The 27,262-nt window shown below is 46.1% G+C and overlaps 1 protein-coding gene across 10 annotated transcripts in view; it reads left to right on the top strand.

The window, feature by feature from the left end:
* Positions 1-27,262, top strand: part of ITPR1 (inositol 1,4,5-trisphosphate receptor type 1) — a 354,027-nt gene that overhangs the window by 288,369 nt on the left and 38,396 nt on the right. For all 10 annotated transcript variants that reach the window (XM_044934302.1, XM_044934310.1, XM_044934306.1 and 7 more), the window contains 6 exons: positions 1,058-1,180; positions 2,532-2,636; positions 5,601-5,793; positions 11,223-11,345; positions 18,268-18,443; positions 22,776-22,940. In XM_044934302.1, the coding sequence (XP_044790237.1) occupies positions 1,058-1,180; positions 2,532-2,636; positions 5,601-5,793; positions 11,223-11,345; positions 18,268-18,443; positions 22,776-22,940 (885 nt within the window). The remainder of the gene's footprint in view (positions 1-1,057; positions 1,181-2,531; positions 2,637-5,600; positions 5,794-11,222; positions 11,346-18,267; positions 18,444-22,775; positions 22,941-27,262) is intronic.

Raw genomic sequence — 27,262 nt, 5'->3', positions numbered from 1 at the left:
GATGTCATCAGTTAAAGATCTTTTCTTCATGTGGTGTAGGCTGCAAGGGACAGGGAAATATCTGAAGCCATAAAATAGTTTCATCAGCTATTCCTAAAGGCGAATGGTTTTCTTTTCTGTTTTTCCTGAAATGGCAAAGGTACGGGATGGGGAGAGATGACAGGAGGAGATGAAGAGATAGGACAAGACTGGTTTCTATGCTTCATTTGTATCATGTTATCGTTCGGGTGCATTTTTTTTTAGCCACCGTCCCGTTCTAAAGCAGAAGGTCATAACAGGGAGTTCTGTTCAATGTTATGGGGCAGCCTGGAAGGGAAGGGAGTTTACGGGAGAATGGATACATGTATATATATGGCTGAATCCCTTCTCTGTCCACCTGAAACTATCACAACATTGCTTATTGACTATGAAAAAAAAAGTGAAAGTCGCTCTGTCGTGTCTGACTCTTTGTGACCCCATGGATTATACAGTCCATGGAATTTTCCAGGCCAGAATACTGGAGTGGGTAGCCTTTCCCTTCTCCAGAGGATCTTCCCAACCCAGGGATCGAATCCAGGTCTCCCACATTGCAGGTGGATTCTTCACCAGCTGAGCCACAAGGGAAACCCAAGAATACTGGAGTGGGTAGCCTATCCCTTCTCCAGTGGATCTTCCCGACCCAGGAATTGAACTGGGGTCTCCTGCACTGCTGCAGGAGGATTCTTTACCAACTGAGCTATCAGAGAAGCCCATTTATTGGCTATGCCCCGATACAAAATTAAAAGTTAGGAAAAAAAAATAAAAAAGATAGACAGTCATAGATCAGCCACAGGATGTCTGTTGGTTTAGGGAGAATGGATGGGTTTCCCTCTCTTGTCAGTGGAGGCTGATTGGCAGTGGCTGCCTGTGATTGTATTAAGAAGGATTCTGAGGCTGTGTCCACACCTGGAGGAAAAGTGTACTGAGCCTGGTGGGCAGTGTCTGTCCCTGGAGGGGAGACTCCATGTGTGTGCTGTCGTTGCCCGTCCTGTGTGGGCCTTCCTGAGACAGGGGCTCTGTGCTATGGCCCTTCTTGCAGGTGGAAGTGATCAAGAAAGCCTACATGCAAGGTGAAGTGGAGTTCGAGGATGGTGAGAATGGTGAGGACGGAGCCGCCTCCCCCAGAAACGTGGGACACAACATCTACATCCTAGCTCATCAGGTGCGACCCCTCCCCAGGCCCCCCTGCCCAACAGTCAACGCCAGCATTCCATGCATGCGCCCTTAAACTTGCTTTTCCTGTAAGGATTCAGCCTGAGGTTGTTTGGGCGCGTGGTAACATGGCTCACGGGTACCGCCAGCCACCTGACCCCGAGTGTGAGGTCCAGGCTGCTTCCAGTGTTCCATTCCCGCAGGGTCATGTCCTCGGAAACCCCCACATTTCTTAAAAGCGTTCCCACTGAGCCATGACACTTGGATAGTTTATGACTGTGTCTCCAGACACTTGAAAGGAGTCCTAGTCTTTTCATAAATATTGATGAGTCTGTCTTAACCGTCTCAAGAAAGAAACCTCAGCTGCCTGGCCTATCACACTTGGAAATCTTTGGGAACTTGTCACTCTGCCTTCTCTTTGTTTGCCTTTCGGGGGATGGAGTAATACTTCCTACCCTGGCACCAGAATGCCCTGTTTCGTAACTCGCTTCCCAAGTGGCTGGGCTTCTGAAGACACTTCCTCTTTCTGGAGGTTGACGTGCTTGGAGCAGGCTGAGGTGTGTGGGCAGCTGGGAACTCAGCTGCTTCTGGTCCCCTCCACCTCTCTTAGGTGGAGGCGTTTGATAGAAAACAGTGATGGGATTGGGCTGCAGGTTGATAAGTCTGTGCTCCTTGTCTCCTCCATTCCTGGCATTTAATTTAGCCCCTGGGAGTTTGGGAAGGTCACGTGCACACTGCTATATTTAAAATGGATAACCAACAAGTACCTACTGTATAGCACTTGGAAGTCTGCTCTGCGTTATGTGGCAGCCTGGATGGGTGGGGGATTTAGGGGAGATTGGTTACATGTATATATATATGGCTGAATCCCTTCACCATTTACCTGAAACTATCGCAGTATTGTTAACTGGCTATACCCCAATACAAAATAAAAAGTTTAAAGTTAAAAAAAAAAAAAGTATATTCCCAAATCAGCTTACTCAATCTTAATGAGCAAGAACATTCATTATCAAATGAAATGATTTAAGCTTTAAAAAAAATGATAATGTAGCCCCTGTGAGGTTTCAGGGTGTTCCTTAAGGAGGCTCTGTGGGGTTGGATAGAAAACCCCACCTTCCTCCTGCCTGGCCAAGGAAACCAGGGCAAAGTGGGCCCTTGAGTGGACATGCGCTCTCCACGCCACTGCCAGGCTCCCAAAATAGCTGCCGTGCAGAGCAAGCCTCAGTGGGGTGCAGGGGGGCCCCCCTTCACCCTCCAGCTTGCTGCTTGTTCCCATGCGTCTTTTCTACCCAGAGCCAGGAGGCAGCTGTGTGTTGCTGTTGCAAACAGAACTGACTGCCCTGCCTGCACTTGTGTTCTAGTTGGCTCGACATAACAAAGAGCTTCAGACCATGCTGAAACCCGGCGGCCAGGTGGATGGAGACGAAGCTCTGGAGTTTTATGCCAAGCACACGGCCCAGATAGAGGTAAAGGCCGGGTACACTTGGGACCCAGGCTCGCGTCTAGGGCCTCCTCAGTGGGTGCCTTGGGCTGGGGCTGGCGTGCGGTCACTGGTCTGAGTGGTGAACAGGTGGTGAGACGCTACGGTGCACCAGGGCCCGCACTCAATGCTCAAAGCCAGTGACAGCCAAGGTAGTGGGGGCACAGACCCCGAGCGAGGCCACACAAGGACATGCGCTGTGAACTCAGACAAGGGCGTGAGGACGACCAGACGGTATCATGAGACGGTACCACAGAAGGGCCTGCTGTGGAGTGTGGTGGTCAGGGCGGCCTGTTCTGAAGAGCGTTACCTCAGCGCAGACCTTCCGAAGGATGGGAACAAAGGGGCACAGCCAGGAGGCTAGAGTTTGGCAGGCCCCGAGGTGGGAGGTGAAGGTGAAGCGGTGGGGCTTAGGGAGCAGGAGTGAGAAAACACTGGGTCAGAGAGGAAAGAGACAAGCCCAGGTCCTGCAGGACCGCGTCCGGCATTGGCGGGAGGAGTCTGGACTTTACCCTCAGAACTCCACCGAGGAATAATATGACCAGATCTGCACCTGAAAACACATACACACACACTCACAAGAAAGAAATCATCTCCATTTTGCAGCTGGGACAACACTGAAAAAGGACTCAGAGGTTGCGTCACTCAGCAAGAGGTCAGGGCTGACATTTTCATCCATGTCTGGCTGACCACAGAGCCCATGGGTATTTTTAATGTTCCTTGCATTGTCTCCTGGGGGCTGAGAGGGCCCAGACCTGCGCCCGCAGGCTTCAGGCAGTAAGGGATGGTGTGTCCTGATCAGCTAATGAGGAGATGCACAAATACAGTATCTGTGTCAGAGCAAGGATTTTGAAAGACTAGCAGACTCCTTTGGGCCATATGAGACTTGCAGGATAGAGGCATGTTAAAGGATAATCCTACCCGCTGTCTGAGGTCTCGCAGCTGTCCTCATATAATGCGTCATTTCACCCATCGGTTGACCACGACAGTGTGCATGAGCACGTAATCTCAATTGATTGTTCACGACCAGAAGTTTGTTCTCTGGAGCCCTTAGAAGACAAGCTTCAGGTATTTGCGGTGTGGAATGTCAGAGGGGAAAGAACCTTGGAAATGGTCTGGTTGAGCTCCTTGGTTCACCATCAAACTGACATTTGATCAGGCACAGAGGTGTTAACAAGGTCACCCACTCTGCTAGAGGTTGGAGAAGGGCTGAGATAGATTTTGATTCCCAACTGTACATTGACTAAAAGAGAGGCATGAATCGATCTTGAATAATGGAGAGAAATGGCCAGGCAGGATGGCCTGAGCTCTTGAAATCCTGTTCCTGGGCAGCTGCTCATACCTTCCAGTCTCGCAGGACATAGAGAGTGCTGTCACTCAGGCTTCCACAGACCCTCATCCCATTACTCTGGTCACACCATGCAGGTCGCCCTGAAATCTGAGTATCTGTTCTTGCCAGGAGACCACCTGTTCCTCCATTGTCTCTTCTCAGATTGTGTTCCTTCCGTGTAAGGGGGGCTGATCCAGAGCCCCCCTGATGATGTAAAGCAGGAGGGCCATGGGGGACTGCAGACTGTATATGCACCTGCGTTACCAACACCCGCCCCCCATTCCCAGTTAATGAGGTTGGCTTATGCACCAGACTCGGTAACATGATCTCCAGTTTGATTTGGAAACCACTGGTCTCCAGACGACATCTCCGAGGATTCAGGGAGGCCGGGCTGTGGGAACCTGCCTCGTTTCAGAGTTTCCCACTGCAGCTTGACCTGAGTCATCTCTCTTGCTGCACTGGGAAAAAAAGCACTGGGAGACTGGGAACCAGAACTTCTCAGAGAGGGTGTGGCTCTGGGCCTCACCTGACTTGTCCAGCCCCTGAAGAGGACGGACACAGGGAGGCCCTGCCCATTTAGTATTGCGGCCTGAACCCCCTTTGAAATTTCTGCCTCCCCGGGACTATGACTCAACACAGTGTTGAAAAATTTGAACAGTCTCCCCCAGACAACTCTCTGGGGACTGAACCTGTCTAGGAAGAGCACGGGGAATATCTGTGAAGTGTCCACAACAGGAACCAGCAAAGCTAATTAAAAGAACAATGAGCATGATACCAGTATTAAAAGAGCCTATTGTTTTATGCATCACACATGTTAGATGCTCTGACAGGTCAGAGGTCAGAGGTCACTGCATCTGTGAAAACCAAAGATCTCCTTTTTGAGTTCCTATCTAGGGAAAAGAACCCACCTTTGCAATCTGAGAAAGGCTCTTAGGTGAAATTTGTACCATGATCTAGCACTACATAGTACAGTGGGATCACCACTAGCTGTGTTTGGCTGTTTACATTAAAATTAAATAAAATTAAATGCTAAGCTCCAGTCCTCAGTTGTGCCAGCCACATGTGCTAGTCCTAAGTGCCTATATGTGAAAAGGAACTCTGCTTTCAAAGGGGCAGGCACACAGTTGCGGCATCATCATTCCCATTTTCATCATTCCAGAAAGTTCTGTTGAACATCTGCAGCCCTGAGCCTCATATGAATCTGTACACAAAACACACTTTGAATTGTTCCAGATAAAACTTCATCACAGTACAATTCATGGGTCTGAGGTTAGAAAAATATTTTGACTTACCAAAACGGTTTTATGCATAAATCTAAGAGATACAGCCCAGTCTGGGAGTTACAAAATCCCAGAAGAGTCCGGGTCAGGTCTGTGTTATGCTTGATCTTTAATTCTGGTATGGAACTTCCCTGGTGGTCCAGTGGTTAAGAGTCCAGTCTTCCAATGCAGGGGGTGTGGTTTCAATCCCTGGTCAGGGAACTCAGATCCCACATGCCATGTGGTATGGATAAAAAATAAAAAAAGAAAAAATCTAGGCCGAATACTGAGCCTGTGGCCTGTGCCAAGTCCTTAGTAAAGGATTTTTGACATTTTAATCTCCTCTGTTTTTTCACCCTAGATTGTCAGGTTAGACCGAACCATGGAGCAGATTGTCTTCCCCGTGCCCAGTATATGTGAATTCCTAACCAAAGAGTCAAAACTACGGATATACTATACCACAGAGAGGGACGAGCAGGGCAGCAAGATCAACGACTTCTTCCTGCGGTCCGAGGACCTCTTCAATGAGATGAATTGGCAGAAGAAGCTCAGAGGTGGGTCAGCGCCTCCAGGTGCTATGGAATTGTGTGGTTCTGCAGGTCTTGCGTGCTGGGGTTCGATGGTGAGTGTGTGGACCTCCCCGTAGGAGCAGAGCTGGTGGGGTTCAGGATTCTGTCCCTCTCTGAGCACCAGGATGACCCAGGCACCTTGGGAGCTTGTAAGTGGGCTCCAGCCTCTGGGAGGTGCTGAAAAGGCTTCCTTCCGGCTGCCTTTGACCTGATTCGATTGGAGAGCTCCCAGAAGGACTTAAAATGCTCCTATTTTGATAGAATTAAAGGGATGGAGAACAGACAGGCCTGCTGCTCACAGGATGGCACATTTGAGCCTACCTGAGAGCTCGTTGACCAGCCCACGTGCTCGGAAGACGCTGGTCTTCCCCCTTTTATAGGGCAGTTTGGATTGTTAGACCCTAGAGTCATTTTATAGGCAATGGAATCACTGGCCTGGCCACAGAAGATGCATCATTGCTCGCCAGCGAGTCCCATTGCGGGGCCCAGCCAGGCTGGCAACATTTCCTTGTCTAAAACCCTTGACAGGGCTGCCCTGGCGGGCTTCTCTGCAGCCAGTTTTCATTACGGTTTTAGTGTGATCCTTCAATGCCGACAGTACGCTGGGCACCAGCTGTTGTGACCAGCTTAGAAAGGATGCTGCTTCATTCCTGTCATTAGTCAGGAGCCAGGGTTTGTATTTGAAACCCTGGATTCCAGCTGCCCTGTGTTCACTCCAGCTCCTGCTGAGGGGCGGGGCTGCGGGAGGGGAAACTGGGCTGGAGGTCAGGTTCTGGGTGCTCTGGTCCTCTTCCTCCTTCACCGGCCTGAGCCGGCGCAGTCCTGCCTCCTTTCCTGCTGCCCCTGCTCTGCTCCGCTCCACTCCCTGCCTCCCAGGAATCGGTTAGTGGCAGAAGGCATTGTGCAAGCAGGCTGCCCGCCAAGTGCTGGTCTCACCCCACCCCTACTCCATTCTCCCTCATCTCTAAGGGACACCTCATCGACCAGCACTTCAAAGCATGGTCATGTTTTGCTGAACCAACCCATTTGTCACCCAGCCCCACGCGAGGTGTCTAGCTCACCTTTAACAGAACAGCATGCGTGTCCTGCGTGGTCTGGACCTCAGAAGGCTTCGTGGACAGGTGGCCCCACTATCAGTGTGTCCTTGAAGCCACCGTGGGCTCCATCCAAGCTCCTGTAGCCCAAGTATCATTGGTCATGTTGAACACCCTTGCAGCACTGCGCTCATGCAGTCAGATAAGAAAGATACCCAAAAAGGTTGACAGAGACCTTTGTGTATGCTTGTCTTCTCAGCTGTGGCATTCAATAGAAGGGAACTTCCTCTTATTTGTTGATTTTGCTCTTCCCTGAAATAGTTTGTGATTCCAACTTTAGGAGATGATCCTGAATTCATGGTTTGGTTCATTCAGACCTCCATGATAGTTATTAAAACGGTGGTTTTGGACTTCCCTGGTGGTGTGTTAGATAGGAATCTATTTGCCAATGCAGGGGACATGGGTGTGATCCCTGGTCTGAGAAGACTCCACACGTGGGGAGCAACTACACCCACGTGCCACAGGTACTGAGTCCGCGCTCTAGAGCCTGCAGGCCACAACTTCTGAGCCCACGTGCTGCAAGTGCTGAAACTGGAGTTCCTAGAGCCTGTGATCTGCAACAAGAGAAGCCACCACAAAGAGTAGCCTCCACTTGCCACAAGTAGAGAAAGCCCACGTGCAGCAACGAAGACTCGGCACAACCATAAACACATGGATTTTAAAAAATGATTTTACCCTTTCTAATATGTAGGTCTACTAAGTGCAGGCAGGAAGCCACCAGGGAAGCCCAATATATAGGTCTACTAAGTACTGATACTAAGACTGGTCAGATATATTCATTCTCTCTGAATTGTGTTATCCAATAGGTATAGAAAATAGGCTCTCCAGGGGGCTTAAGAATTGAAAGAAACATTTTCACCTTTTATGATGAGGCGAGAGACCTCGTAATCCCTCTTTCTGAGATGTTGTCTTCAGCCTGGCAGAGTAGGAAGACCTCAGCTGCAAGAGGTGGGGATCTCTGAATTCATTCTCCTTCCATCACCCACTGGCTTTGTGACCTGACCAAGTGACTAAACCTCTTCTAGGCTCTCCCCTATAAAGTGGGGAATTAAGACTGCCCGACAGATTGATTGGTCAAGGAATGGCCAGCTCATCATTCCAAGATTTCTATTGCTTTGTAGCTAATACCTTCTCTTATTTGGTCTGTCTTTGTTTCAAAAGCAGTTTTTGTTTCAGTGAAGCTTAAACACAGCTACGGTTGTCAACTGAGAGATTTTAATTGGCTTCATAGCTCTGCTGGTAAGAGAAAAATTGAAAGTAATAACTGAATTAAACATGATTTGCATATTTAGGAAGAGGAGAAATGTACTCATTAGAACTGCAATTAAAATGAAATACATTTTCCCCTCTAAGTAGCTTATTTCTCTTCTGACGCATCTGCAGAAAACAATTCTCTGGCTTTTTTATGAAGCTGGGCTTTACCTTTTCCTGAAAGTGTCACCAGGAATCATCTGTGCCTTGGAGAATCTGTAGCTGGGGCTCAGATACACAGGGAGGTGTGTCTGAGACATGTGTTGCTTCATCTTTTCTTCTGCAAGTATTAAGATACTTAGTTCCTATACTCTCTCGAAACCCTCTTCTCTGCTTTACTCAATAGACACACACACACACACACACACACACACACACACACTCTCTCTCTCTCTCTCTCTCTCTCTCTCGTGTGCGTTCACATCCTCCATCCACTGTGCCTCTCTGATATCTTCTCCTGGCCCCGGGGATGAGAAAACTCTGGGCTAAGAAAACTAGAAGGTAGTGGAAGGAAACTGAGGCAGAGCTGCAAAGGCCGGCACTTTGCTACTTGGTGTTATGTGGTGTCTTGTTCAGGCACTCATTCCTGTCTGACTCTTTGCCACCCCATGGACTGCAGCGCACCAGGCTTCCCTGTCTTTGACCCTCATGGTTTTTACACTCATTGGAATAGAGTGGGAAATTCCATTGCTCTATATGCACATGGAGTCTGTGTCCTCAGCAAGCCCCAGTTCCTTAAAAAGAAAGCACTAGCATAAGAGGGTTAGCAGATGCCCTGGGTGCACTGACTTAAATCGCCTGCCCTTCTAGGATCATGGCACCCTGTCTTCTTGCACCTGTGTAGATACCCAGTTGACTTGAAGGGTTGAATATTTGTTCATATTCAAAGTGACACCACAATTTAAGTACAGTGTTAGCCTTGTAAAAGTCAGATTTGTGAAAACTAAATGCCAGAGTTGAGGAGCATTTATTACAGTCTTGTTGAAGCACCACACAGTGGCTATTCTTACACTTGGTTCAGGTTGAGAGCTCCCCCTGAAGAGAATCCTGGCTTAACCCTCACTCATCTCTGCCATTTCCTGCCTTTTTGTCTTTTCACTTCTTATTAGTCTGTTAACCATACACTGAAGGGGGAGGATGTTGTAAATCCCCGTGTTCCCATCAGTCAGCCCTTGGCCATCCTTGCCATTGTTTCTTCTGTGCTGTTCAGAGTTTTCATGTTCAGATCAGGAATGGGCTTCAATCCCAGAAAAAAACACCAACAGTTATTGTCTCCAGAGTAAGTGGTTTCTCATCTTAAATTTGCTTCGGCAATTATTAATAGCTTATAAAATAAAACAAACTCCGGGAAATCAGGTTGACTGATTACTGGTCGGCTTCTCTACTAAATGGTGACATGAGCCCCTTAACTGTCCTTGTCACTGAGCCCAGGGATCTCTGAGCTGAGGGGATGAGATTGCCACAGCTTCCATCCTCGGCTGGGCCTCAGTTTCCCTCATTTATCAAATGAGAGATGTTAAACCAGATGCTGCTTATAGCTCCAAAACTCAACGGTTTGGAAACATGGCCTCTTACCATGCGAGCATGTAAATGAGCAGTTATTAAATTATCCAGGGCTCTGTGTAATTGTGCCATAACTTTATTTTGGCTAGAAGCTTATGAAGGCTTGGTTACTGCTATAGGCATCGTTATAGAGTCATCGGATTTGCCATTGGCTGCTGTCCTAGAGTGAAACGGTGACTTCGTTGGGAAAGAGAAATAACACGCTAGACATTCATTTTCACCTACTCCACACTTCCCTTTAGAGGAGAATTATGTTGAATGAGCCTGTCTTCTGGAAACTTTGCCTCTGGCATGGAGATGGAAATTATTCCCCCCATATCTATTCTTAAGCATCATCCTAAGTGTAAGGCACCACCAAAGCAGTGTGGCCACGGCTTGTCCGCAGCTGAGATGCAGCCAAGTGTGGTTTCAGCTGTCAGTAACAATGGGATAAGAGGCAGCACTGCCTGAGACCTGATGCTTTCAAACTGTGGTGCTGGAGAAGACTCTAGAGTCCCTTGGACAGCAAGGAGATCAAACCAGTCAATCCTAAAGGAAATCAACCCTGAATATTCATTGGAAGGACTGATGCTGAAGCTCCAATACTTTGGCCACCTGATGCAGAGAGCCGACTCACTGGAAAAGAGCCTGATACTGGGAAAGATTGAGGGCAAGAGGAGAAGGGGACAACAGAGGATGAGATGGCATCACCAACTCAATGAGTTTGGGCAAACTTTGGGAAATAGTGAGGGACATGGAGGCCTGGCATGCTGCCATCCACGGGGTCGCAAGGAGTTGGACGTGACTGAGCAACTGAGCAATAACTGCCTCAAGGGTCTCCTGCCCTTTGGGAGGGCTTTGGGGCCCCATCCTTTCTCTACTGTAGCCTTTAGAAATGGAGCTTGGCTGCTGACCATCCAGGCAGAGGTCCTATTTCTGGTTCCTCTTCAGGAAAGTGGCGGATGACTTGGTGATGGGAAAGGGGCTATTGTCTTGCTTTCAGGCATCAGTGAGTCGGTGAAGAATTTCAAGCAGGGAAGGAGTGTGGAAGTGGTAACATTCCTAGCCTGGAGCCCAGCTGGGCTGACTCTGAATGCTGTGTATCCCCCCTACTTCTCAAAGGCTCATTGAATTCTCCAGTCTCCTTGGGCATCTCCTCCAGTCCCAGGGCCCCAGGGGGAACTGAGGACTTGGCACATGAACCCTGGATAACCCCCCAGATTCCATAACTGATAGTGCTGATGGGGGCATGTGGGGTTTTTAGATGCTCCAGCTTTTCCCCTTTCTTCTCTTCCTTGTCCCCCAATTCATCTTCTGTTCCAGTAAGGACTCCCAACAGAAACAAACCCATCTGATGTCGTTCTGAGCTTATGAGTCAGCTTGAAAACAAGTGACCATTTTTAATGTTTGGTGAAAACTGGGAACAAAAGTGGGCTTGTAGGGGTAGAGCGGGAGGAGGGGACTGTGGCATTCCCAGCGTTCTGGCTCACAGTCTCGAACCTCATGGTTCTATCTTTGTTTTCACAGCCCAGCCCGTCCTGTACTGGTGCGCCCGCAACATGTCTTTCTGGAGTAGCATTTCATTCAACCTGGCCGTCCTGATGAACCTGCTTGTGGCGTTTTTCTACCCATTTAAAGGAGTCCGAGGAGGTACTGCCCATGTCTTTAATTTCAAGGAAACTTCTAGAAACAGCAGGATGGCTATGACTTGCGTCTGAAATGGGATCCCTGGTAGAACTGGTGCAATTGATGGGATCCTAGTTCCCTGTTTTCAGACACGATGAGAGTGTAGCTTCTACTATGGGTTTATTTTTTGCTTGTTTTGTGTGTTTTAACTTTTGCAGTGTTGTGTTGGTTTCTGCCACAAGCAACGTGAATCAGCCATAATTAGACATACATCCTCTCCCTCTGGCACCTTCCTTCCCTCTGCATTGTCATCCCTTCAGGTCGTCACAGAGAACCAGACTGGCTCTGTGTGCCTCCCAGCAACTCCTCAACACCTATCCATCTTACACCTGATAGTATATATAGGTTGATGCTGCTTTGTCCATTCATCCCACTGACTCCTTCTGCCACTGTGTCCACAGTGCCCTTCTCTACATCTGCAACTCCATCCCTTCCCTCCAAGTAGGTTCATCAATAATACTGTTTTTCTAGATTCCCTACATATGCATTAGTACACTGTATTTGTTTTTCTCTGACTTACTTCACTTTGTATAACAGGCTCTAGGTTCATCCACCTCACTAGAACTGACTCAGATTCGTTCTTTTGTATGGCTAAGTAATATTCCATTGTGTATATATACCACAACATCTGTATCCATTCATCTGTTGGTGAACATCTAGGTTGCTTCCATGTCCTGGCTATTATAAATAGTGCTGCTGCGAACATTGGGGTACATGTGTCTTTTTGAATTATGGCTTTCTCAGGGCGTATGCCCAGTAGGGGTTGCTGGGTGATATGGTAGATGTATGTCTATTCTTCTTAAGAAATCTCCATGCTGTTCTCCATAAGGGCTGTGTCAGTTTACATTGCCACCAACAGTGTGGGAGGGTTCCCTTTTCTCCACACCCTCTACAGTACTTACTGTTTGTAGACTTTTTGGTGATGGCTATTCTGACTGATGTGTGAAGTGACACTGTGGGTTTATTTTTAAATCTAATTTGAAATCATATAAACTGTTTATCCATATTTATTTCTCCAGAAAGAAAGAGGAGAAACAATATATTGTATTAAAACAGTAAGAGATCATCCTAACCTCCTTGTTTTGTTATATCAGGAAACTATGTATCAGGGAAGCTGAGAGATTTAGCCAGAGACACACAGCCCCTTAGCAGCTGAGCTAATCCTAGAATGAATGTAGGTAACTTTGATGCTCAGTCCACTCGATTTCTTTCCTATGCCATACTTGTGGAATTCATTTCAGACTAAAGAATTTGTAAAAAATAATCTCTGGAATTTAATTTTTTTTCTTTTTTTTTTCTGGCAAGAGGTAACAGGAGGCAGGGCATGAATGACTTTAGACAAGACATCCTTGGCTTTTTAGTCAGTTAAGAGCTGCATGCTGTTATTCACATAATGAGACATGCTGTCCATGGTCTTCATAGATTTCCTTCCCCCATCTCCTTCTGGTCATCTGTGTACACATTCTACACATTTTATTGAGGAAAGGCAAACCACTCAGAGCACTTTTCTGTTTGGGGCTCCTCAGTTTGCTTAACGGCCTTCTGGAAACATTCACCACTGTGGAGTTCTGGGGGCTCCCCTTCTATTAACTTCCATGGCCCCCTTTTCTGACACCAGTGACAGCCTCCTGGGAGGCTGACTTTTCCGCTCAGCTTTTCATCAGAGCTTTGTGGCAGATCACCTCTACTATGTATGTCGTAACCTGGCAGTAGCCACCTTCTGTAAAACAATGGGATGAAGAGCCCAAAAAGTAAGAGAATAAAAACCAAAAAAAACACCCAAACAAACAGCACAGAGGTAAATCCAGAGCAGGCTCTGCTCTGGAGTTTAATAATGCAGCTGTATACACGACTGAAGTAAATTTAAGGTCCAACTTAAAAGTAACAGTGTGTTCTATGGTATATCTAACTTACACATTTGAGGCTTTACTTTTTCAGTTGAGCCTGAAGCCATGTGGAAAGCTTCATTGGAGTGATGTTTTTCCCCCAAGGCAGTACTTAAACACAAGCCCAAGGGGTATTTTCCTTTAACATGGATTATGTCAGGGTTCATGGTGTCCCTGTCAGAAAAGTTGGGCAGGTCCACAGCGCTGCAGGGTGTTCTCCTGGGGGGTGTCTGCCTGTGCTGGGCTGCCAGTTAGCAGAGGTGAGAGTGTGAAGTGTTGAGCCAAGGGCTTAGGTGGAGGGGACGGAGCCCTCTTCTCACCTCCAGGGGCTATCACATCACAGCAGATTCTTCAACTGGTACTTTGAGTGTGTCTTCATTTCCCCCCTCCACTGCTTTAAAAAATATTTAAAACTGATTGTTATTCTGTACCTTGGCCATTTTCTTCACTGGTCACTTATGGCAGTTTTGAGGCCACTGTCTGGGGACAGTTCATTGATAGCTCCCTCCTCTTCAGTGATAAGCCTCATCCAGTGCAACAGCTAGACCTACAGAGTCTGGACCTGGTGTCCAGGCCTGGCCCTAACACTCACCTGCCACATGACTCTGGGCAAAACACTTCAGTTCGTCCTACTTATCCTCCCTATTAAGCAGTGCTTAGGTTGAGCCGGTAGTTTTGACACCAAGGTATGGATTTGGAAATTCCCGTAGTGGTCAGGAGAAAATAATTGCTGACCCAGTCAGGGTCTCTGGAGCACCCTGTTGCTTGCCCGTGCAAGTTCAAGACCTACTGGATGATTGTTAAAGGTCCTTCTGGCTTTACAATGTAGCACTCAAGGTGGCATTGACCCTGGATCTATAGAAATCTAGGCTTCCTGTTTTGGCAGTGTGGGCTTTAGAACTTTGTGCCAGTGCACTCAACAGAAAATATAATTAGATGTCCTTGTTGGAGAGAAGGAGGTTGATCTGATGTCAGGAAGTCCTTTCCATTATATAGTGACAGAAATTCCCCTCAAACACATCAACTCACTCAGGGGGATTTTTTTTTTTTTTCTTTTAAACATATTCTGGGGACATCTTCTATACTCACTGTTGACCATCTTCAGGAAGAAGGTTGTTTCAGCCCTATCTAGAAACAAAATCTGATTGGTTACCTGAAAGTATTTTTTTAAGAGAAATATTTGTTCTTGTTGAATCCTGAAACTAGGGTTTCCAAAATGTCCCTCCTGACCTTGCTAGGTATGCCAGTGTGGCTCTCTGACTTAAAAGGCTTGTGGCTGCTGAGGACACTGTGGCCTTAAAAGCTCCTTTTCAAAAGTATTTTTCCCCCTTTGGTTGAGAACTGAGAGTCACACAGTCTTTAAAAAGCATGAAAATTTGGCAGCTTCAGAATTCTTACTGAATTTGTATGCATGCCATGGTGATTAAAGCCCATAAAGTACTACTTTTTAAACTTCCTTACTGTTGAAATTTTCAAATCTGTACACAAGTGGAAAGAAGAATATAATAAACTGCCATGTACCCATCAGCCCATCTTTAACAACATTTTGCCTGTTTTGTTTCATTTATACTCCTACTGTATTTTCTGCAAGATTTTAAAGAAGTCTAGACATCTTGTTTCACTGTGCATCTCAACTTCAGAGAATATTTTTAAATGTGTATAATCCCATAGCATTCTCATATCTAAAAAAAACTAACAATAAATCGTGATAGCCTGTCCCTATTCATGTTTCTCCAATTGTCTCAAAAAAATCTTTCTGTAATTGTTTCTTTGGAATCTAACATTAATTTTTTTCTAATAATTTTTAAATTGGAGTATAACTGCTTTAAAATGTTGTGTTAATTTCTGCTGTACAACATCATGAATCAGCCATATGTATACATAAATCCCCTTCCTCTTGAGCCTCTCTCCTACTTCCCCAATCCCATTACCCATGCCTAGGTCATCAGAGAGCACCAGGCTTAGCTCCCTGTGTTATACACCAGCTTCTCGCTAGCTATTTATTTTACATATCTAGCGTTAATTTTTAACTGCTTTTTTAGTGGGAAGACAGCAGATTTTTTATATTGTCTCTTTCAGAATTTGGGTACATATGTTGTACTGGTCACATTTATTATACTGAGATGTTAAGAGGCAGTTTAAGATGATGATTAAGTGCTTAAGAAAATGAAAGGTAAGCCACAAGCTGGGCGAAAATGCTTAAAAAACATGTCAGATAAAAGGCTTATATATAGCCTATAGAAAAACTCTTATAATCCAATAATAAAGAGACTACCCAATTAAAATAATGGGGAAAAGATTTGCTCAGATACTTCACACAAAAAAAGGATATATGAATAGTCAATAAGAACATAAAAAGATATTCAACATCAGTAGTTATTAGAAAAATGCAAATGAAAACCACCTAGATATGTTGCGAGAAACCTACTAGATGGCTAAAATTAGAATGACCGACAATACCAAGTATTGGTGGCGATCTGGAACAGTGCAACTCCCATATGTTAGTGATGAAAAGGGGAAATGGTAGCATCAGTTTGGAAAATAGTATGGTTAGGTCTTCTGAAGTTAAATATATCCTTAGGGTTCTCAGATCTATTTCCATGTTTTTGTCCAAGAGAAATGAAAACATATCCCCACCCCAGAACTTGTACTTGAAGTTTCCCAGTAGCATCTTTCGTCATAACTTCAATCTGGAAACAACCCCAGTATCCATTAATTGTTGAGCGGATAAATAAATGATGACACAGCCATGTTATGGACCACTACTCAGCAATAGAAAGAACAAGCTATTAATATACACAAAAAGATGAATGAGCCTTAAAAATTTTGCTAAGTGAAAGAATTTTTAAAAACTGCCTACTAATATTATTTTTCCAGTTTTTATGGAATTCTGGAAAATACAAAGCTACTGTGGTAGAAAGCAGATCAGGAGTTGGCTGGGAGTGGAGATGGGGCAAGGCATCAGCTGCCAAGAGCACAAGGAAACCTCTTAGTGTGATACAATGTTTATGTCTCAATTGTATTAGCAGTTACATGTGGTTAGATGACTGTATAAACTGCCCACAGGCATGCACTTAAAATGGATGGATTTTTTTTTTTTTTTTTTAAGGACCATCAACTCTGGTAGCATGTATTTTCGTGGTAGATTCTGTTTCACCTTAGGTGAGGTATGTAACCCAAGACTCCATTTTCTCTGTGGTAAATTGGAGGTGATCATAGTACCCTCCAGAGAAGGCAATGGCACCCCACTCCAGTACTCTTGCCTGGAAAATCCCATGGATGGAGGAGCCTGGTAGGCTGCAGTCCATGGGGTAGTTAAGAGTTGGACACGACTGAGCGACTTCACTTTCACTTTTCACTTTCATGCATTGGAGAAGGAAATGGCAACCCACTCCAGTGTTATTGCCTAGAGAACCCCAGGGACGGGGAGCCTGGTGGGCTGCCATCTATGGGGTCGCACAGAGTCAGACACGACTGACGTGACTTAGCAGCAGCAGCATAGTACCCTCATAGAGTGCCAAGAGGAGAAAATAAATGATCATCCAAATGAAGGGCTTGATACCATATCTAACAGTTGTTAAATGCACAGGAAGGGAAACACCTGACCCTAGGACCCGCTTCTTCCTGCATTTCTGAAAAGCTTCTGCCTTTGAGTGCCCATCCCTGATCAGATTCTCCTTCCGGAAGATATCAAAAGGGAAGAGGCAAGTGGCTGGGGTCGGGGGACAGTTCTCAGGGAGAAGGTGAGTCTTGGCAGGTGTGGACAAAAGGAACTAGGGCAATCCCCAGGCTGGTGGGAGAGCCTGGGACCTGCAGGGACGTCGCTTTCCCAGGCGGTGCTACCATCCAGGCAGCTCTGGAGAAGTGAAACTCCTTTATATAAGCAGCCTTAATCATGTAGTGCTGCTTGTTTACATCTGAAGGAAACTCAAAATGTGACAGCATTTGAAATAGGGGTGTTTTTTTTTTAATGAGTGTTTTACAGAACCTTATTTTTAGCCCTGTTGGCTCATGTTATATAACCGAGCCGTCTCGTGGGACACTCTAAATAGAACTTGCAATAGCAAGAGATGACAGAAACTAGTATAAGCTCTTTGACTACAAGGATAATCTAATTGTAGGATGATGCTAATGATACGGAAGTTGCTTTCCTCCTTCCCTTGAAGAAATCTGATGCGGGCAGGGGACCTGCGATTTTCCTTTGCATACTTTTAATAGAAATTAGAAGTCTGTTCTCCCAATTCGCCTCCCTGAAGAGTGAAGTGTGACACATGGATGAGTTTTGCTTATGGAACAAACCCATCTGATGGATGCCTGCTGGGTACTCAGTGCTTCCCTTGGGGAGGTTGGAGTCCAGTGGGGATGGGGCTTGGAAGAGGGGGCCCTGACTGCTAGAAAACAGTATCCCACAGGGCTGAGCAGGGATACCGAGGGTCAGAGACAGAAGGAGCACCTGGCCTATTTTGTGAGGAGAAAGGGGATGGGGGAGGCTTCCTGTCAGAGGTACATGCGTACGTCCGTGCTCAGTCACTCAGTCATGTCCAACTCTTCGCGACCCCATGGACTGTAGCCTGTCAGGCTCCTCTGTCCGTGGAGATTCTCCAGGCAAGAATACTGGAGGGGGTTGCCATGCCCTCCTCCAGGGGATCTTCCCAACACAGGGATCGAACCCACATCTGTTTATGTCCCCTGCATTGGCAGGTGGGTTCTTTACCACTCATGCCACCTGGGAAGCCCCCTGGAAGAGGTGACATCTAAGCTAAGACCTCAGGCGAATAGGAAAGGGAGAGAATTTCCCAGGTAGAAGGAAGACGTCGAAGGCTTAGAGGTAAGACAACATGCATGTGACTGGTTATGTCTGGGGCAGAAAACTGGAGGTCAGGGTTGGGCCAAGGCAGGCCAGAGAGGTGGTTGAAGAAACTGTCCCTGAACCCGCTCAGGTGTGTCTCCTCTGTGAGGGGAAAGCCCTGATCTCTGAGAGCTCTGCCTCCTGGTTGCAGGGACCCTGGAACCGCACTGGTCGGGACTGCTGTGGACGGCCATGCTCATCTCTCTGGCCATCGTCATCGCCCTCCCCAAGCCTCATGGCATCCGGGCCTTAATCGCTTCCACGATTCTCCGGTTGATATTTTCTGTTGGGCTACAACCCACGCTGTTTCTTCTGGGAGCTTTCAACGTAAGTACGAATCCCTCCATTGCCATTTTTTTGTTTGTTTCCATCTGAGTAGGAATGCCTTCCATTTTCCCTGAAATTTTGGCCTGTGCCTTCAGTACAGAAAAATATATCCTTTGGGTGAGCTGTTAAAATAGCAGAGGAGAGCCGCCGGTGGGCATCTCCCTCTTCACCTTCTCACGGGACAGTGGACCCCTTCATGTGCCCTCTGGACACTGGCAGTCTCCTTGTCAGGGAATATTTCTCTCAGAATTAAGCAAAGGGAGAGAGATATTGAGATTTGGGTTCATCGTGCCCATCAGGTCATAGGTGTGCTCGGACGAGAGGTTCTAGTCAGGAAGTCCAATGACTGCATGTGAACACAGCCCCCAGTTTCCGGTAAGGACCACAGAGAACAGAGCAGAGAGGCAAGAGGGACTGTTCAGAGAGAGGGAGCAGGTGGAGAGGTCAGAAGAGAAGCCAGGGGTCAGAAGGTGGGTTACCGCAAAGTCAGTAGTGACGTTTGGAAGTGCCGTTTCAGTGCTTCCAAAGCTTCCAGTGTGCAAGGGTGGACACCTACTCCCTCTGTGGAATCCTTAGGAAATGGACATGACTGATACCAAGCCATAAATTGGAGAGGTTTCCTGCCAAAAAGAAGGAACAAGTTGGGACCTGTGGGCATCTAAAACCACCTTCCAGAGATTTCTGCCCTGAGCATATAAGGAAGCTGAAGTCACTGCATAGAAATGAAAGTGATATTGCAAAATAGGTTAACGCTGTAATTTAGGGCAATGATAAATGTCCCCAAGTGGGTGTTCAGATGGCAGAGGCAGTAAGGGTGTGAGAGGACAAGAGACCGCTTCAAGCTGACAGGCTTAAGGGGAGGAAGTTTTGTCTCAAAGAATGGAAACCATCAGGCCAGGAGGCAGGAACTGGGAGGAGCATTCTCTCCACTGGTGGAAGCAGCGAGGAAAGCCCAGACCTTCTTAAGGGACAGCCAACAGTTAAGTTTCGCCTCCTCAGTGGTTCATGTACTGAAATATAGGACCTGATTCTGAACAAGGAACCTGGGCCCCAAACTGTAGGAAAACCTACTGGGGCTCCGTCCTCCAGGTGGGCCTGTCCCAATTTGATAAATCTTGGGTGAAAAGGGACTTCCTTAGTCAAATTAATGTGGGAAATGCTGGGTCAAGGAAAGTGCAAGGTTTTTTACTGAAAGATTTCTGAGACATTAACCTACTGATAATGTATGAGGGCTTCCCTCATAGCTCAGTTGGTAAAGAATCCACCTGCAATGCTGGAGACCCCAGTTCAATTCCTGGGTCAGAAAGATCCCCTGGAAAGGAGATAGGCTACCCACTCCAGTATTCTTGGGTTTCCCTTGTGGCTTGGCTGGTAAAGAATCCGCCTGCAATGTGGGAGACCTGGGTTTGATCCCTGGGTTGGGAAGATCCCCTGGAGAAGGGAAAGGCTACCCACTCCAGTATTCTGGCCTGGAGAATTCCATGGGCTGTATAGTCCATGGGGTTGCGTAGAGTTGGGCACGACTGAGCAACTTTCACTTTAACGCATGATGAATCTCTAAGAAGGGAACACCGGGTCTTCATATTTCCCAAACTTATTTGCCCACATGTTTTGTAAAGTGTAACTTGGAATTAGTGTTGTATGGAATATAGGTTGGGAAATTCTATTCCCAATACTGGTAAGTGACTCAGGGCTTTTTGGTTTTGTTTTAAAGATTTTTTTCCAACGTGGACCATCTGCAAAGTTTACCACAACACAGTTTCTGTTTTATATTTTGATCTTTTGGCAGAGAGACATGTAGGATCTTAGCTCTCTGGCCAGGGTTCACACCTGCACCCTCTGCATTGGAAGGTGAAGTCCTGACCACTGGACCACCAGGAAGGTCCCTGACTCAGGGTTTTTGAGCAGAAAATTGGTATAAGCAAAGTATCGTTGAGAAAATTCCCTCAGTAGTGGCATGAAAAAAAAAAAAAAAAATATATATATATATGGATTTGAGTGGGGGGGGTGAACTGGAGGCAGGGGGACCCCTTACGGAGTCATGTCCCCCTTACATGAGACAAGCCTGCCTCTTGGTCATAGTGGAGAATGAAGATACAGATGTCAGAGCTTTGGAGGAAATGGTGACACATGGTGGGCTTAGGGTCTGAGGCTTATGCCTGAAAACGGTGCGCAACTTGGTCGGGGTCCTTTTCTCTAGGCAGCAAAGGTATTCCTGTCTTTACTGGGTGGTGAAGCAGGCAAGAATAATTCCAAATTACTGCAGACTGGGAGAGAAATAATGCAGCCAGCTACACTGAAGTCAGGCAAGACCTGGTTTTCAGGGTGCAAATAGACCTGAGTTGTTGAGTTACTTGACTTGAGGTGACAAGACAAGCTATTCGTGTTAGGCCTGGCATTTAGAAATGCATGACCAGAGTAAAAGAGACACATGAGCGTTGAAGGAGGGAATGCAGGCTTCACCTGCAGTGAGTGGAAGTATTTTAAGAAACAAATACAGAAGACACAAATAAAAGGAAAAAGCAGTATTTCAGAGGTTGTCTTCTATGAGTTAATTCTTTTGTTTCTCTGGTCTTTAGTCATTCCAGAGTTTTCTCTTCTGTAACATTGATCAGTTGGGGGAAAGACTCTATGTGGATAATTGATGGCCATTCATAATAACATTAGCTGGGGGGAGGGAGGGAGAGATGGGAAAACTAAAACAATAAACAGTTATTTAGAGGGGAGTGAAAAAAAAAAGAATTCTTACATGGAGCAATGGGAGAAGGAAAAGTAGCTGTGAGAAAACTAGGGCAGAAGTTAGAGGAGAGCAGGTTCAGGTAAAGCGGATTGCTCCGTTGTTAAGATTGTAGGGCATGAGATGTTGGAGGTCCTGGAATGCCAACCAGAGCACGACCTTTTTTTCCTCTCTTGGAAACCTCAGCACAGTTCATTCAGAATTGATGATGTTTTCTCACCCTAAAAAAGATCTGACACTGGCAAAGGTTAGAATATTAAGGAAAAAAAGACCTGGTGGATTGAAAGTGGAGCCTGTCTGAGAAAACCTAACCTTCTCCATGGGTGTTGGCTTCCTCCCTTATCTGATTGCTGAGAAGCTCACTTGCACTGACCCACCAGATTAACTGGCAGCATTCCCCCAGCACCTGTGGCCAAGCTAGCTCGGGTGGCAGGACATGGTTTTACAAAGTGCAGCCAAAGCGCATTCTCTCTGGCTTTCTCCTGACTTAGGTTTTTCTAGCAACATGTTGCTAAAGGCAGACTTGCAAGCTTGGGATTTCTATCAAAGGTGGGACTATCTTATACAGTAGGTCAGCCTTCAGTTGCAGGGGTCAGAAAACCTACTCCATGCTAACAAGCAAAGAAGAAAATGTGACTGAGAATCAAGAGGCTGGCTTCAGGTGTAGCTGAATCCAGGAGCCCAGACGTAGCATAAGGGCTCAGTTGCTCTTGTTTGCTTCTGCACTACTGGTACCCTCAGGCTCTGTGATAATGCAGATGGATGTCAGCAGCCTCAGAGCTCACTTTCTCTCAGGTTCAAGGTCAGGGATAAAGAATAAAATTGTCTTAGCTGCAGTCCCAGCTAAGATCTCAGGGGGTGTCATTGATTCCATTTGGTCACATGCCTATCTCTGAACGAATCATTGTTGCCAGGGGAATACAGTATTCTGACTGGCCAGGATGGAGCCCCACCCAGACCTCAAGGACCAATATAAAGGAAGGGATGGAGCCCCAGAGATAAAATAGAAGTTATTTCCAGAAAGGGGGGCAAGGGACTAGAACTCATCCTGAAGTCCCTTTCTTCCCCTGCCACCCCAAGAAAATTATTTTTCCATGTAGAATTATGAGCAGTGGATAACAAGAGCTGGCTGCTTCTCATTAGATTGCAACACTCTAATGCCTAGAATGTAACAGAATTTCAGAAAACACTTTTAATCATGCTGATCACAGGGTTCGTGGATTGAGGTGACTTCTGTGTTTGACTAACTCACGTAAGAATGTTAGAATGATTCATATCTCATCTTGAAAATCATAATTTCAGTATGTGCGAATTTTGTTTTTGTCATATACAAATGCCACTTGATTAGCGTTGTGCATGAAGTTATTTGACTGTCACATTAACTTGCAATATGCCTGAAAAGCAAAGTAATGAAATGACTGAGATCCACAGAACAGTTCTTGGTGTGTCCGGTGGGCACTTGGTGCAAAAGGAAGCTTCTGTTTGGGCTAGAGGCGCCAAAAGACACTTGAGAGCAGGTTGCCCTCAGTTCTCACCAAGAGTCTCAAGTTTGGCTTGGTCCATGCTTCTCTCACTGTGGCTGTCATTGTTCTCAGGTCTGCAATAAAATCATTTTTCTGATGAGCTTTGTGGGCAACTGTGGGACATTCACCAGAGGCTACCGGGCCATGGTTCTGGATGTTGAGTTCCTTTATCACCTGCTATACCTGCTGATCTGCGCCATGGGGCTCTTCGTCCATGAGTTCTTCTACAGTTTGCTGGTGAGTTGCTGGTGTAGAAAGATTTTACATGCTGGAAACTAGGAGAGCATGCTCTGTCCTTCCTTCTCATCACAGATCGCTCCTTTTCACGGTGACCGGTGTGCCTGGTCTAAAGAGGCAGTAGGCCCCTGGATGCAGTGTTTGGGGCATCAGGAAAGGAAAGCTACTCCCGAGAGAAGGTCTGACGAGAAGGAGCCCAGGGGGTGTGTGATCACACTGCCTGCATGCATGCTCAGCCTGTTACTTTACAGTGATCGACGATGCCCACAGCCTGGATCAGGAGATGTTATGTCCACACACCATCCCTGCCCCCTTTGTTTTTCTTTATTTCTTGGGCTCAGCCAGCACTTACCAAAAGAATGTTTGTGTGACTGTCACCTTCTGACAGTTCTCATGGGATCCATCGTCCAGTGAAAGCATGTAGAAACAAGAGCAGGAGCTGTTTTCAAAGACCCAAGACCCCATGACAATGAACTTGATAGATTTATGGATCCAGGAGACCTTTTCAGCGGAAGTTGTCATGCTCCAGTCTGAGCTGAGTGGTTAAATGTCTTGATGCTATTATCTTCCTCCTGAGTAGGCTTTTAAGTGACAGACCACTGTCTGCTTATTCTGCTGTCATTACAGGGAATCTTGAACTGTGGAGTGGTAGATAAAAAACCATTTCATTGTACCTACGTCATATGATAGGAAGCGTTAAAATTGACCTTTCTGCCAGCAAAACCATCCATAAAGGAAATAGAAGAAGTAGATTAAAATGTTGCTGAGGATAAAAAATATTCCGAGTCTAGGTGTTGACTAAAGATGAGGGACTTGGGAATTCCCTGGAAGTCCAGTGGTTAGGGCTCTGTGCTTTCACTTCCAGGGATGCAGTTTTGATCCCTGGTCGGGGAGCTAAGATCTTGCAAGCCGTGGTGAGACAAAAAAAAAAAAACAAAAAACAAAAAACAAGGGACTTATTTACAAAAAAAAGGCAGAGCAAGGAAAGCACTTTGAGGAGTTGCAGTCCGTGTGGTCTCCAGGCTGTGGCTTAACTGCTGTGCGCTGCTCACATCTACAAAATGGGGAGAGCAGTCCATGTCCCCACAGGGCCATCGTGGGGATTCTCCACTACTGCGCGTGTCAGTCTGAGGCCAGTCCCACAACAGAAATGCTGAGCGAGGGCTGTTACCACTGTCTCTCTCATCCCTTCTCCCATCCAAACCCCGTAAAGAACGCTAGGACTTGCTCCTTCCATTAGCGGCGCATGCTAGCAGACAGAGAGATGCATTCTTCCCCTTCATTTTAAAAATAGATCTGACCAGACTTGGAGGTTTTAGGCAAAGAGGTCTCTGGATCCACTTGTGATGCCATTAGGTCCCTATTTTGGTCACTGTCTATCAGAGACCTTTAGAGTTCTGTATATATTTCTAAGCCTTTTTGTCTCACACAGTAATCTGTGGAGGGGGTTCTAGCTTGTGAATCTGGGAGACCCAGGTTCAGGACCCAACAAATTCCTGGCCTCTCTGAGCCAAGGAGGCAGAGTTGAGTCAGGGGGCTCTGCCATCCCTGCTGAGGGGGGTCTCACTTGTGAGATTGGAGAGTCCCCTTCAGGGAGAGGGTGACTCTTCCTACTGTCTACCGTTTGTAGGTAAAATTAATAACTAACATTAAAATTTATCGGTTGATGGAAAATTATTATTAGGGTTAGGGTCCGTTTCCGCTTTGTTCATGGAAAAGTCCTCCTCTTTTGTTCACTGGCAGTGCCACCTGGTGTCAGAAGCCAGGGGGTGTCGCAGTGAGTCTGGGCAGTGTCGTTCCAGCCCTCCCAGGCTTCACAGTGTAGAAAAGAGCCGTTTCTGTGAGTTACTGACGTGCCCCGTGGGCTCCTTCCGTCCCATCTCACGGGTGGGTCTGCCTCGGTGGTGGGTGATCTCTGCATGTGATCCCCGGAGAGGCTGGGCCTGGTGAGTCAGGTCACCTGCCCGGAGCTCCACGCGAGTCAGGGGCAGAGACACGACAGCTCCACAGCCCCGCTGACTCCGGGGTCTGAGGGTTGGAGCCCGGCCCTGAGCTGCTTTTCATTCGAGCCTGTGAAGAAGTCGCTACCTCAGTGAAGGCGGTATTTCACAGCGCCATCTGCAGGCACGCTCTCCCGGCTCTCAGCTGTCACAGGGAGATCAGAGACGCTCAGAGCTCACTGTGATGTTACCTGGGCTTGGTGCACTTTGAGAAGGACCTGCAGGATCAAGAGAGACCATAGCTGGATGCCTCTCCTCAGTGCTGCTGGGGGGTTTCTAAACCATCTGGGCCTTGACTTTCCGGGACATCAAGCGAGGTGTTCCTTTTGGGGTCAAAGCAGCATTTGACATGTCTGTTGAGAACCGCAGGCAAAATACTGAAACTTCACTTTATTCCACAAATGAGGAAAGCCTGCGACAGAAAGGAACTGGAGGGAGACCGGGAGCAGGAAAAAGCCGAATGTCACCAGCTTGTGAATGCTCCATGCCAGCAGGGCAGAAAGGCAGGGCCGGTGACTGTGCTCTAATGGAAGTTCACCCCCAAACTGGCTGAACCCGGTCCCCAGCTGCATTCAAGCCGTGTCCTTAGAAAACTATTAACATCCCGAGATGAAAGTGTGCAGAGTTCACTCGCAGGCAGGTGACAGAAGGAGAAATGCAGATAGTCAGTAAATGTGCAGGTATTCTAATGTCAAACAGTGACATACTAATTAAAATATGATCCCATGTTGGAGCCGTGATGTAAGGAAAGGTTCAAAGGTGTGAACGTGCCTAGTTTTACTGAGAGTGAGCCAAAAAGAGCATCATTTTCTAAGTGGTTGGGATAAATTGGCATAGCCTTTCTGGAAGGCAGTGGAGCAAAACATATGTGTGTTACAACATTTGACCGAACAATTCCATTTTTAGAAACTTGACGGAAAGAAATAACTGGATAGGTGAGTATAGAGGCATGTGCATACAGAGGTCTTCATCACAGCATTACCCTTAATGATATAGAATTGAAACTATCTTGACTGTTTAAAAAAGAAAAAGAAGAGGGTTGAGTAGACAGCAGTTTTTCAATACACTAGAATACTAGGTGAACATTTTTGTTTTTGAAACCAACATGAACTTTATGATTTTCTTCCTCAGGTCGAAATCATAATAATTATAACAGAAACAAAGCTTATGAAGCTTTGTTCACAAAAACATCGTGAAGTAAAACTTGCCTTAGTAAAGATCCATGTGCATAAAATGAAAAAGCTCTCCAAAATCCAAATAGATCTAATTGTTCTTTTTATTAAATATCGACATAGATAGCAACTCTGTTGTCCAAATTCAAGAGAGTATAAATACCTCAGGATGATATTGAAATAGTGTCTAATATAAAATGAATGAATGTACTAGAAGGAAGAGAGAAAAGGTATTTCCAGAAAATTAGAACACTGCTTATTATTAACCAGAGTTGTGTTGATACTTATTCATTTAGATTTGAAAAAAGGATACTATTTTAGGGACTTCCCTTGTAGCTCAGCTGGTAAAGAATCTGCCTGCAATGCAGGAGACTCTGGTTCAATTCCTGGTTTGGAAAGATCTGCTGGAGAAGGGATAGGCTACCCACTCCAGTATTCTTGGGCTTCCTATTTGGATCACACTCTCCCAGAGATACTGAGTCTCTCAATCAGGCTGTAACCTGGGTAGGTACTTTAAATATGTGATCTTTTTTTTACCTTAAAATGTTCATAATTCTCTTAGGAAGCAAGCCGACTATATGCCACATTATGGTATAATACTTTTATAAAAATATATATGCATAAGTTACATTTTTTCAATTGTAATAAGGCCAGAAGGAAAGAACTTATTGAATAAATGTCTATAGATATTGGAATAATTAGCTTTTTTTGTTTTTCTTTTTCCTTTGTGCTTTTTTTGTGTTTTCAAAAGTCTCCTCCATTGAACTCGTCTAATTTTCTAGTTAGAAGAAAGCTTTTCCTTATTACAAAGTAATGCATGGCCATTATTTTAAAATCAGAAATTATAGATAAATGAAAAGAAAAAAAAATCACTTGTTATTTCAGTGATTTGGGGGCTGTATAATCTCTACAGTTCTTACCCGAAAAAAACAAGTGTCATTTGTTGTCTGAAGTTGCTCGTTCTTGCTGCTTCATAGTGGCTTGCTAGAAAATATTTAACCAGCGTTAGCAGCAGCATTAGCCTTTTGTACTCTTAGATCTGAATTAAGGCCTCTTCTCTGCTTCCTTTTAAGTGTCCTCCTTTACCCGATGCCCTTAACTGGCCTCAGGACACAGACTGGCCTTCTGGAGGCAGAGGGCTAATTGAGCA

This window comes from Bubalus bubalis, chromosome 21 (assembly GCF_019923935.1).
Source record: "Bubalus bubalis isolate 160015118507 breed Murrah chromosome 21, NDDB_SH_1, whole genome shotgun sequence".
In the NCBI taxonomy this organism is placed as follows: Eukaryota; Metazoa; Chordata; class Mammalia; order Artiodactyla; family Bovidae; genus Bubalus; species Bubalus bubalis.
Note: the sequence above shows the minus strand (reverse complement) of the source record. Positions and strands in the feature narration are given on the sequence as shown.